This window comes from Crocodylus siamensis, chromosome 4 (assembly GCF_052110815.1).
Source record: "Crocodylus siamensis isolate JL-2025a chromosome 4, ASM5211081v1, whole genome shotgun sequence".
Lineage (NCBI taxonomy): Eukaryota > Metazoa > Chordata > Crocodylia > Crocodylidae > Crocodylus > Crocodylus siamensis.
The window spans coordinates 134,768,925-134,781,198 of NC_143398.1; the positions used below are offsets into that span (position 1 = coordinate 134,768,925).

The following is a 12,274-nucleotide window of genomic DNA, read 5'->3' on the forward strand; positions in this document are numbered from 1 at the left end:
TGGTCTTTTGCAATTCTTGTACAAAAAGATTGTACATGACTGAGTTTGTTACAGTTCTAGGCTAAATAGCTTGGTTCATTAGGTTAAGTTATACATATAGATGCCTGGGATTAGAAGAGTCAAGCTGAGTTCATAACCCTGCCACAGCTTTCCCATGTCACCTGGGAAAAATCACTTAATTGCTCTGTTCCCAAGTTGTAAAAGTCAGACACCTGCATCAGAAAAGGGACTGGACAAATTGTTGGAGGAAAGAGGCATCAGTAGCTATTGAGAATGGGAGGTAGGGGCATAGCCTCTGAATCAGAACTTCCTAGATTTTAAATGCTGGAGGCTGCTAGTGAGAGAGTAACAGTGGGAAAAAACTCTGGTCATACCCAGTTTACTCTTCCTTTCAGCATCTGCTGTCTGCCACTGTATAGGTTATTGGGCATATGTCAACTGGTTTTGGGGGGAAAACTAAAGAGAAAACTGAGATGGGAGTGAGGTCATAGGTTCATAAACGGTGGGTCTACACAAGACATTTACTATGCTGTAGACTAATTAGCTGTGCGGCAAACACCTCAGCATCTACACATGCCCACCCAATTAGGCTGCAGTAAACTAATTAACTCAGTAGCAGAATAGTACTTGTAAATATTTACAACTACTATCCTGTTGTGGAATAAAAAACTCTGCAGCAGTGAATGTGTAGATGCTGCCTCAGCTGGCTGGGGCATGAGGATGCTTCAGTGAAGGGGCTACCTGCCAGCTAGATTTGTGCTGAGGCACCCTTGTGCTCCAGCCAGCCCCTCTGCAGCACACTGACCCTCTCAGCCAGGGTCCCTGCTAGCTGGGGCTGCTCCAACCTGGATCAACGTGCTACAGTCCTGAGCAAATGTGCAAATGGTGTGCCTGGAACAATAAACTCAGGTGCAATAAGTACTGGAGTTTATTGCAGCATGTTAATATGCATGTATAGCTGCGCCCAAAGAGTGCACCGAGGGGGAACACCAAGCAGAGCACACTGAGCAGTGCCCACTGGCCCTTGAGCAAGTAGAAGGAGCCAGTAGACACTGCCCAGCAATACTAGGCTGGGAGATGGGATCAGACCAGGGACAGGAAAGTGGCCCTTTATCCCCAGAGGTCCTTTTGGCCAGACGCACTGCAAGCTTGGCTAGGGCTAGGAGGAGGTTGACCAGGAGGTCCCACAGGCCTACTTGTCACCCTTTAATACACAGGCCCAGTCTACCATGTCTCTATTTGGCCTCCCTGAGGCAGGGAGGCTACAGGAAAAGGGGAAAACAGATTTCTTGGGACAAATAATGAAAAAACAGGGAGGGGAGTGCAGCTCAGAAGTTCAAAACAACCGTGCTGAGTGGGGACACCGAGCAGAGCACACCAGACAGCATCCACTGGCCCTCAAATGAGTCCAAGGAGCAAGCGGACACTGGCCAGTGATACTCTGCTTGGAGAGAGGAACAAAGTGAGGTGAGGAAAGCAGCTCCAGAGTCCCTGGGGACCCTCCTAGCCAGAGCCTCCTTCATGGTCAGGTACATGGCTGGCTTGGCCAAGGCCAGGAGGAGGTTGACCACAAGAAACTGGGTGAGATGAACCTAGGGGCTGAACCAGGCGATGGGAAATCTTCCATTCTTTGGCTGGTTTGGGACTCACAGGCGAACCACCTCTCTAGAAGAGGAGCTGTGCAGCTAGACTGCACTTGTTGGACTTCACTAGATGTTTTGAACGTGCATGAGGGAGACCGAACGAGTGTGAGAACATGTGCAAGTGAGAGAAAGTGTATGTGTGAGAACGTGTAAGAGAACATATGAGTGAGAGAAAACGTGTGTGTGAATTCGTGCGCGAGAGTGAGGCGCGGTGCGCGCAGGACCCCAGTCCCTGAGCCCTGCCCGGGGCAGAGCGAGGGCGGGCCGCGCGGGGAAGCAGCGTTGCCTTTTTCGGGCCTTTCCCGCCGCTCGGGGCGGAGGCCACCTCCCAGCGCCGCCCCCGCCTGCAGCCCCGCCCCGCCTGCGGTGCCGGGGCTCGGGTGCAGCAATGTCGGGCGCGGAGGCGACGGGGCGGCGGGAGCAGGAGGCGGAGGCGGAGGCGGAGGGGGTCGGGGAGGAGACGGTGCGGATCCGGCTGGGCGAGCAGAGCTACGCGGTGTGCAAGAGGAAGCTGGTGGAGCAGAGCGACTACTTCCGCGCGCTGTACCGCTCGGGCATGCGGGAGGCGGCGCCGGGCCGGGCGGAGCAGCAGCTGTGCGGCGGGCTGAGCGCGCGGGGGCTGGAGCTGGTGCTGGACTTCATCAGCACGGCCCGCCTGGCGCGGCTGGAGCAGGAGCGGGAGCGGGAGCGGGAGCGGGAGCGGGAGGGAGACGGGGGCGGCGGCGGGGAGCCCGGCCCGGTGCTGCAGGAGCTGGTGGAGGCCGCCTGCTACCTGCAGGTGACCCCCCTGCTGCGCCTGCTGCGCTCCCAGGTGCGCCTCGGCAACTGCCTGCAGCTGCACGGCTTGGCCCAGCTCTACGGCCTGCAGGACCTGCAGGAGGCCTGCCTGGACTTCATGGCTGCCCACTACCACCCTGTGTTGCGGCAGGCCCGCCAGATGCTGCCCCCTGCCCTGCGCCAGCAGCTGGCCCAGAGGCGCATGCGGGGTGCCGCCACCCTGGTGGCCGTGGGGAACTTGGCGGGGCGGCCCTCGCAGGAGGAAGCACCTGGCTCCATGCTGCGGTACGATGAGGTGGCTCAGCGGTGGCTGCCCCTGGCCAACAACCTGCCTCCGGACCTGGTGAACGTGCGCGGTTACGGGGCGGCGACGCTGGACAACTACCTGTTCATCGTTGGGGGCTACCGTGTCACTAGCCAGGACATCTCGGCCGCCCACTGTTACAACCCATGCTTGAATGAGTGGAGTCAGAGGGCATCCATGAACCAGAAGAGGTAACCCCCCTCCCTCATTCCTTGTAAACAGATGTACAAGTTGTGCGTTAGCGGCAGTATTGCCACCTCTCATGACTTTGGGCGTTGTTCTTCAGGTCTAGGCTTCGGGAATGTGAAAGGCTTAGCGCTTTCTTTTACGTATATTTTAAAGAGCTAGGCTTTTCACATTCCCTAATTGTGGATGAACTATCCAGCGCTTGGTGAGTTCTGCTTCACAGTGATAGCAAGCATAGACTTTAAGAACAGTGCCAAAAATCACGAGAATTGGCAACACTAGTAGTAAAAACACCTTGGAGCCATGGACCCAGAAGTAGAGAGACCACCTTGCCATTTGAGCCTAGTCATTCATATCTCATCTCCTTTTGTGTTGGGGTGAGTGGTGCTCTATGGGGTGCTGAGCAATGAGGAATTTACCTGATAGTAGCAGTGCTCAACCTTTTGATCCGTGGGCCAGATGAGAATATGGGGCCCATCCATGGTTCAAATGGGACCCTGCCCACCAGGCAGGGGGCCTGAACTGTCTCTACCCATCCCATACATGAGGATTGAGTTCCAGGGGCCCCCACATGATGGAGCTGGGTCCAGTGCTGCCCTGCACGCTTAGCCTAGCATTCATGGCCACAGCACACAGGTCTCCCCATAGATTCTTGGGGAGCCCCATAGACCAGATGACATGGCATCGGGGCAGTGCATCCCTGGCCGATAGAATCCAGTAGGCTGTATGGGACCGAGCTTTTAAACATGATTTTTTTTCTTAAATAGAACTTTGAGGTAGGATAGTGAAGGCAACCCTGGTAACCCTCTGTTCCTGTACTCAGGTTTCCATCTGCACATGGAGAAATCCAGCTGGTGTCAATGGGAGACCATTTGGAGCACAGCAGGCTAGAATTTTGGACAGAACGGTTTTCCACTGGAAACTGCATTTTCCTTAACGTTGAAATTAGTTTCCCCAACTAACTTGGTTTTCATGACAGTTTTCTCTGGACAAGCTGCTGCAGTGTTTCTTCATCTTATTTTATTGACTAAAAATTCTGGGGACAAAATGCTTTGGTTTCAGCCTTCATTTTGATTCATTTGTTTATTGGCTAGCACATTTCATATGTTGTCATGTCTCATTATCACAATGAAATATTGGCATTATCTTATTGAAACAAAGCATTTTGATATTTCACAGCCAACATTTTCAGATTTTGCAGTCTGTAGAAAATTTCAATGTTGCAGTCTGATTTGGACCAAAAACTAAAGTGAAATGTGAGAATTTTGTTTCAGGCTGGACATAAGGAAGAATTTCTTTACTGTCCGAGCCCCCAAGGTCTGGAACAGTCTGCCAGCGGAGGTGGTTCGAGCACCTACATTGAACACCTTCAAGAGTAAATTGGATGCTTATCTTGCTGGGATCCTATGACCCCAGCTGACTTCCTGCCCTTTGGGCAGGGGGCTGGACTCGATGATCTTCCGAGGTCCCTTCCAGCCCTAATGTCTATGAAATCTATGAAATTTCTCATGGAACTGCAATATCATTTTCTAACCAGTTTTAGTCAAAGTTAAATCGCGTCTAGTCCGATTATTACATGCATTGTAGATGTAACTGCAGGCTCCAGTCAGATATTGTGCTAGGTTCTATACACACATGCACTTCACTTTCTGATCTAGGGAGTTTGCAGTCAGATTTCTCTGAGAAGATTGTCTATCCCGAACTTGGTTCCTTCCAACCTTACCTCTTGTTCTTGCTTACGTTGTTATAATAATATACTGAAGTAGGGCAGACCATAATTTCATTCTAGTTGTCACTAGAATTAGCTAATAGAATTCAGTATTTTTCAGTTAAGAGAAAGTTTTTTCTTTTTCTTTTAATTCACCTGTTCGAAATTAATATATTTAGTTAAAATGTAAATTCCTCTCAATAAGACTGATCATGTACCAAGGGGTGGAAGAACCAGTGCCTGACATCACTCTGGCAGATAAATCTCTGAGTATCTTTGACAGCTTTTATTACTTGGGTTCTACAATCATCAGGAATCTTGACCTTCAGACTTAACAAACAGAATCGGAAAAGCAGCTGAGAATTTCAGGCTATTACAGAAACGTTCATGGAATAACAGCAGACTATCAGATAAGGTGAAGATGCAAATCTATTAAACTTGCATGGTGTCATCCCTGCTTTATGGTTTGGAAACATGGACTACATATGCTAGGTACATCAGGAGCCTGAACAGCTGTGGAAGATCCTGAAAATCATGTGGGAAGACAAAATGGCAAACACAGAGGTGATAGACCATGCAGGACTGACACACTTAGAAAACCCTGTCCAGAACAGGAGGTTGTGATGGCTCTGCCATGTCATGAGAAGGGGAGGAGACCATATTCCCAAGAATATTTTGCACAGTGAGATTTGAGATGGCTCTAGGAAGCAGGGTTGGTCTGTATGGCTGTACTATGACCTGTGCAAATATTATACAAAGTCATTCAACATCAATATAGAAAGCTGGGAAGAATGCACAGAATCCCATCCAGTCTGTAGGGAACATCTGGCACTGAGTGCAGCTTAGCATGAAACAGATTTGATCCAGAGGATGAAAACAATGCAAGAAAGAAAGAAGCTGTAAATTTGGACTCCAAGTTGGACAACACATGGATCTGTAAAACTTGTAACAATCTGCGTCACTCTCAAATTGGGCTTGTCAGCCACAAACGGACTAATCAGGCACCTGACTAGAGTTCTTATATCTACACCGTGATCCAGAGGATCGACGGTTACCAATATATACATTTTGAAAAGTTTTAAAACAGGTTTCAGGGGGAAGAACCCCCATCTGGACTCCAGTCTAATAGTCCAGCATGTAAACAGTCCTCAGTGAGAAATGCTTGAGAACTTGGATTATTTTAGTAGACGCACAATTTGCTTTTGTTAGTCATGGGATTTTTTTAAAATTCTTAGTTCAGTAAGGAATAGATCTGATTAAACATGAATTCTAAACACTTTTTTCATCACATTTCAGGAAATAATCCCCCAGTGAATTCTGATCTTTGCCATGTAAATAGGATTGAGTAGGCCTTAATCTTGCATTTCCATCCATGGGAGCAGACTCCTGCACATATAGGCAAATTACTGACTTCACTGGAACCTGTCCATGCTCCATCAACACATGAAGAGATTCAGCACTGAGCAAAACTGCAGGTTTGATGCCTTCAGTTGTAAGATATGCACAGCAGGAAAGATGCCCTTCCACAGATTGCTTCTGCAGCACAGGAAGCATGGCTTTTTCATCTGGGCTTCCCCATCCCTGGCCAGCCATCTTTTCCACCCCAGTACTCTCTTTTTTTGATGTATGATCAGTATATTAGAAATGTATTAAAGTATTTATTATCCATTATTTTTAAATATATATACACACCTGTGGTACTGTAGAAATTCATTGTAAGCAACTTGATAGTTGGGTTCTTCCCTGAGAAATACCCTTTTGGTAGCAGTGAAAAATTTCACAACTGACAAGAGTAATTCCTACAGTAGTCTCTTATCTTTACTTCTTTTAAGCTAGAAACAGCTACATTGAATTGTGACTGGCTCTAGAGTGGAGGATGGCAGTAAATGAATGTGTGCTACTGAGACCAACAGGCAAAGGGAGTTTTTGCCAAGGGAACTCTGCCAAACCCCTGTTCTATAAAAACATGCCCAGGGCTTTTTAATTCTAGCATTGTGTAGATAGCTTTTTTTTTTTAAGTTCCTTGTAAGATACATTGCACCATCCACCATTGCCTTATCCCTTTTTCATATTTTGGGATCAGAATTTGGAAACTTCTGTGTGGTGCTTTCAAGTGGAATCTCAGATGGGCAGAAACTGCCTTATGGAAGCAATGCTTCAACCTTGTCCTGAGGTGTTGCAATTAGAACGGTAGTCTCCTGTATTTACTTTGTGAAGCTCTAGTCAGACAAAGAGGATAAGTCATCCCAACATGTTGCCTGGAACGCACAGTCGTATGTTTCTCTGATATACAGAATGAATCGGTAGCAATTGATCTGTCTTGTATATCTTGAAGGAAAGGCAATAGTCCTCATTGAAGTTGAGGGTTGCTTCCAGTTAACTTTTCAATGGGATCTGGAGTTTGCTCCATGTGAAACGGTATACATCGTGACCAAAAGAGAAAGCTGAAGAAGTAAGATAATTGACTATGCTGAGTAAGAAAAACATTTCCCTGCACTTAAAATATCTTCTGGAATTGATGATAAATCCAATAGATAATAATTGATCCTTCTTGCATTACCACTCCACCTAGAAGTCCCTGTCCAGTTACCAGAACTCCATTGTGCTTGGTACTGTGCAGACATAAAAGAAAAAGGCAGCCTTTTCCCCAAGCATGCTATGGTTCAAGTTTAAACAAGAGACAGCAGAGGGATATTGAATATTTGCTGGGCGATTGAAAAACAGGGCAGAGTAAATCACCTCCTCAAGGACATACAGGAAACCTGTGGAATTTAACTCCTATTTTTTAACTGCCAGCGCAGTGTTCGTTATAAAGGTAGGAAGTATGGTCTAATCCAGAGGTGCTCAACCCCTGGCCCGGGGGCCCAGTCTGGCCCCAGCACCTATGCATCTGGTTTGCTAGACATCTCACAGGTTCATAGGGAGTCCTGCGGGCTGTGGTCCTTGCATTAGATTAGGTTTACAGGGCAAACTTGAATACAATCCTGGCATGTGGGGCTGAGGGATGACTCTTAGGGCCCAATCCCAACATGTGGGACTGGGCAGAGGTGGTTTGGGACCCCCTGGGGCATGATCCTGGTATGCATGGCCTGGTGGAGGTGGCACAGGGTATGATTTGGCCTGCGGATCAGCCCCATGGCCCTCATCTGGCCCACAGGGCCAAAAGGCTGAGCATCTCCGGTCTAATCTCATCGTTCAGAAGGAACTCTTTGTACATGAATGTAATTTTCACAGAAATAACCCAAATGCTTTAAAGAAATCATTTGGTGTGGAAAGACATTCATTTGATCTTGAGATGGTGCAATAAAGTCCACTCTGTTAAAGGGAGGAAGGCAAAAATGAGGTTTGGGGATTGTGGAGAGCTAAGCAGGGGCTCTGGGCACAGGACACCTTTACGCTAGCATAACCAAAGAGTGGCCCTAACATATGGCTGTATACTGGTTTAATTTACTAGAGTCTAATGTAAATTCCCAATGGAAAAACAATTGGAAGTAAATGTGCAGGTGTAGGTCTGCTTCTGCTTGGGGTAGCCGTTTGTTCAATGCAAACAGGCTATTGCTAGCTCTGCTGCCACCTCATAGCAAGCTGGTGTGATGGTGCCTACTGCAGCAGCTACCTGGAAAGAGCTAGTCATACCAAGCTGGTATTGAGGTATAACTGTATTAACACTTGTGCAGGCCTAGGTTCCCTTTTGCTGTTTATTTTAGTTAACTTTGTACTGTCAAATGAAATTTGCTATTTTAAAATCTTTTGCCTCATGAGCCAGAACTTTCCATTTTTATTTTGTTTCCAAGTGTTTGGTGTTCTCGGTCTTTCTTCCAGGATATAAACATCCCCGGCCTGGCAGGCCCTTGTAAATACAGCCAGGGAATATGCACATGCACAAAACTAGTCTTGTGTAAGCAATCTAGACATGAGTGGCTGCTACCTGCAGGGCATCTTCAGGAAGATGAGGAGCTGTTCCTAAGAAAAGAGCAGTGCATCTAGGGCAACTTTGGAGAGACCTTCTCTTTTCCACTTTTATTCCTGCTCTCAAGATCTTGTGTGTCAAGGGGGAAACCGATAATGGCAGCTTCCATTTGAAAAGCTTTTAAGCCAGACTTTCTCTGTCTCTCCCTTGGCCCAAATGAGGAATGCAGTTAGACATGACACTATTGAAGGGCATAGACAAGACCCTCATGTGAGAAACTTAAAATGCTGTGGGCTTTATACTTGTGATTTAATCAACTGAAGCAAATTTGTTTAACTGTAAAGGTAAGAGGGCAGGTAATGAACTTTGGCATTAAATTGAATCATGGACTGGAAAGGCATTTCAGAGGTCTAGATATCCTTGAGGCATCCACCTGCCCTCTCTGAGGTGATCTCAAGTTTACATAGACTACCATAGACCAGGGGTTGTCAACTGGGGGGTACTCATACTCTAGAGGGTACTTGGGAAGGCCCTAGGGGGTATGCATGGGCAGGCAGGGATGGAGCACTGCCACCCACCACCCCATGCCACCGTCTCCCAGGAGCAGGACCAGGGCAGGGCGAGGGCAGCGGTGCCCCCCTGCAGGCTGCATAGGCACTGCCCGGCTGATCAGACATGGGGTGGGGGGAGCTTCCACGTGGCCACTGCTGCTGCCATCCACCACCCTGTACCACCGCTGTGCGTCTGGCTGCCTGCCCCCCGCCCCACGCTCTGTATCTGCCGCCTGCTCCCTCCTCCCCCCCACTCTGTATCAGGCCGTGTATCACCCCCAACTCTGTGTCTGGCTGTCAGGGCTACATTTATTAGAAAAGGTTGAAAAGCCCTGCCATAGACAGTTAGTTGTATAACCTGTTCTTAATCTCCAAAGATGAGGATTACTCAGTGCCCTTTGGTCCCCTTTTCAGTGCTTAACAATCCTTATAGTGCATTTTATAACCCACAGTTCTCATGTTGAATACTTGCCCACTTACTTACTGTCCTGTTCACAGTGGACGTAGAGAAAAATTGATCAACATTTTCTTTAGGGCAGCCTTTTATATCCGTGAAGACTGTAGCCATGTTTCTTTCCTGTCTTGTTTATAAGCTAAACCCATCTTTTCAACTTTTTATTGTACTTATTTCCCTTCTTCTCAACTCCTGACATGCATTAAAACAGGATAAAAAGATATTAAATATTTCCTAAAATTAGTTTTTCATATTAATAATTGATGTAATTAGTATATAATGGCTTGCAATTAGCATAAAGTACCAAGTGGCAGAAATAAGTTGTTTAAGTTAATGTATTACATTTTGAGTCAACTGTTCAGAAAAGTTGTTTGGTGGCTGCCGATTTTGGCTACCTCTGATTAAAACAAATGTTTAGTTAACACTGCTGTTCAATTCCGTGTATATGTGGTGTGTCTTCTGAGCACCATGCTAACCAATGCCAAAAGCAGCTATACTGTTCAGTTTACATGAATCCTAGATTATTTTTTTTTAGATTAGTAGTAGTTGAAAGTTGGACCAGGTATCATTCATAGGTTAATTGTCCATGTATGTGCAACAAGGTTTTCAGTGACCCATCAGGCATTTGTGACCTCCATACAGGAAAAGCTGCAGGAGGCTATGTTCTTTGATGATTAGTGTGGTTAAGGTTAAGTTAGGAGATGTGGCATTTATTCTCATTCTAACGCTTTGTCATCTTGAACAATTAATATTTTTCTCTGTGTCTTAGCATTTTCCATCTTTTAAATGAGGCTTGAAACCCACTTTTCCAAAATTCTTCTTGGCCTTTGCATGAAAGTACAAGTGAATTCATTTTAAAGGATGAAAGCTCTGCTCTGGCTCCTCTAACTTACAGACTTACTAACATTTTATCAATTTTAAGTGTTGAACTTAAATTTTTAATGTGTAATTTACATTCGAGACCACTGTCTCTTAGACAGTAATTTCATTAGTGCATGCATTTTTCCCTCTTATAACTTTTTTAAAACAGGTATGTTTCTTTGAAAATCACAACGTTTTGGAAGTAATTTCTCTCATTTCATATTCACTGTTGATCGGATCTTTAGTCCAGATTCTTCAAGCTGGAAAACATAATTACTATAAAGTGAAGATGCACAGAGTGACCTAATCATAAATGTCAGCAAAAAACAAAGGCATTTAAATCAGTCAGAGGCTTATTTTAGTTTCCAAAGCTCTTCAGGATGATGGGAACAAAATGTTTCCATCTGGAATGGAGAGGTTTTTTCCCCAAATACATAAAATACAAAACATTGCAGGACAGTCTCCTGCTAAGCAAGTTTCATTCTGTTCAGATACAATCCTGCAAAACTACTTAGGCACAATTTCACTGACTTTGGACCTCATGGTCGCACTGTTGAAATTCATCTCTCTGCAAAGGACCAACACATGGATAATCCACCAGTTGTGTCTTTCAGGCTTGAATGGAGCATTTCATTGGCTTTGTGCTGATTGCAGCAAAGGTTACATTTTCTCCTGTCAGTCATTAGGAGTGTTAACTAAGTAAAATTGGTGGATTTGAATCAAAATGGGTAGTTCTCAATAAGCAGTCTCATTATGAATAGATGCCATTCTGAACCCTCCTTATCACTTTGCCCCTTTTTCTCACTTTTTAAAGCATCTTCCTATCTCCCGTTTCCCCCCTGGTGCATGGAGAGTTACTTTTGTGCTCTCTTGAAGGCACAAAGCTGCAAAATGACACTGAAATCTTTCATGTGTTTCACTTGTGCAGCTTGCTGAATGCACAGAGCACAGTGAGGTAGAGTGGGACAGAAAAATAATGTTGATGCTCTTTGCATCCAGACAATTACATTGGTCTGCCGAGTTCAGCATCCTAAACATACATCTAGCCTTGACTGGATGGGCATGGCTGTGGTGATAAAAATTAAGGGAGAAAAATAGGCAGGAGATACTAAATCTCTGTGTTTTGTGTCGAAATAAATCTTTTATTAACTGGAGTAGCTAAAGAGGCATAATATTAGAGACTATGGCTAGTACACATGTTAATCTGCTCTTTCATGAAACTAGGAGTTATGACTGAAATAAACCTAGTAGTGACAGTATGTATGTGCATTTTCCCAGCCGCTATCAAGGTCCTTTACAACAGAGTAGACAGATATAAAGTACTGAAGTACTAGATTGTTATTGGACGCAGTGACTGAGTTAGTTAAGTTTGAACTGTAATGAATTGAAATCTAAGTATATAACATATGTAACATTCACCATAATTATTTATTTCCTGAATGTAATTAGTATAATGAGCCCTGTACAAACATGAAGCACACAGTCCCTGGCCCAAGCAGCTTACAATGTACTTTGGATATGGACAAAACAGTTCAGAGAGTATAATATATGAGGTGATGGAACAGGCTTGAAGAGGTGATGAAAATAATTTTCATTCCTTTAGCTGTTGGTGCTCTGATCTGTCTCTTTTAGGTCCAATTTTAAGCTTTTGGCTGTAAATGGGAAGCTCTATGCCGTTGGTGGTCAATCCCTTTCCAACGTGGAATGTTACAACCCAGAGTATGACTGGTGGAATTTCGTGGCCTCTATGCCAAACCCTCTTGCAGAATTCTCAGCTTGTGAGTGCAAAGGCAAGATCTACATCATTGGAGGATACACTTCACGAGGTAGGCCATACTGTTTTTAAAACCACAATCAGTTTCCTCACTAATAAACAGGGA

At 45.6% G+C, this 12,274-nt stretch overlaps 1 protein-coding gene across 1 annotated transcript in view; it reads left to right on the top strand.

Annotated features, from left to right (window-relative positions):
* Positions 1-2,010: 2,010 nt before the first annotated feature.
* Positions 2,011-12,274, top strand: part of KLHL42 (kelch like family member 42) — a 29,359-nt gene continuing 19,095 nt past the window's right edge. The window contains exons 1-2 of the mRNA XM_090043852.1: positions 2,011-2,915; positions 12,027-12,220. Coding sequence (XP_089899978.1) covers positions 2,032-2,915; positions 12,027-12,220 — 1,078 coding nt within the window. The 5' untranslated portion in view covers positions 2,011-2,031. The remainder of the gene's footprint in view (positions 2,916-12,026; positions 12,221-12,274) is intronic.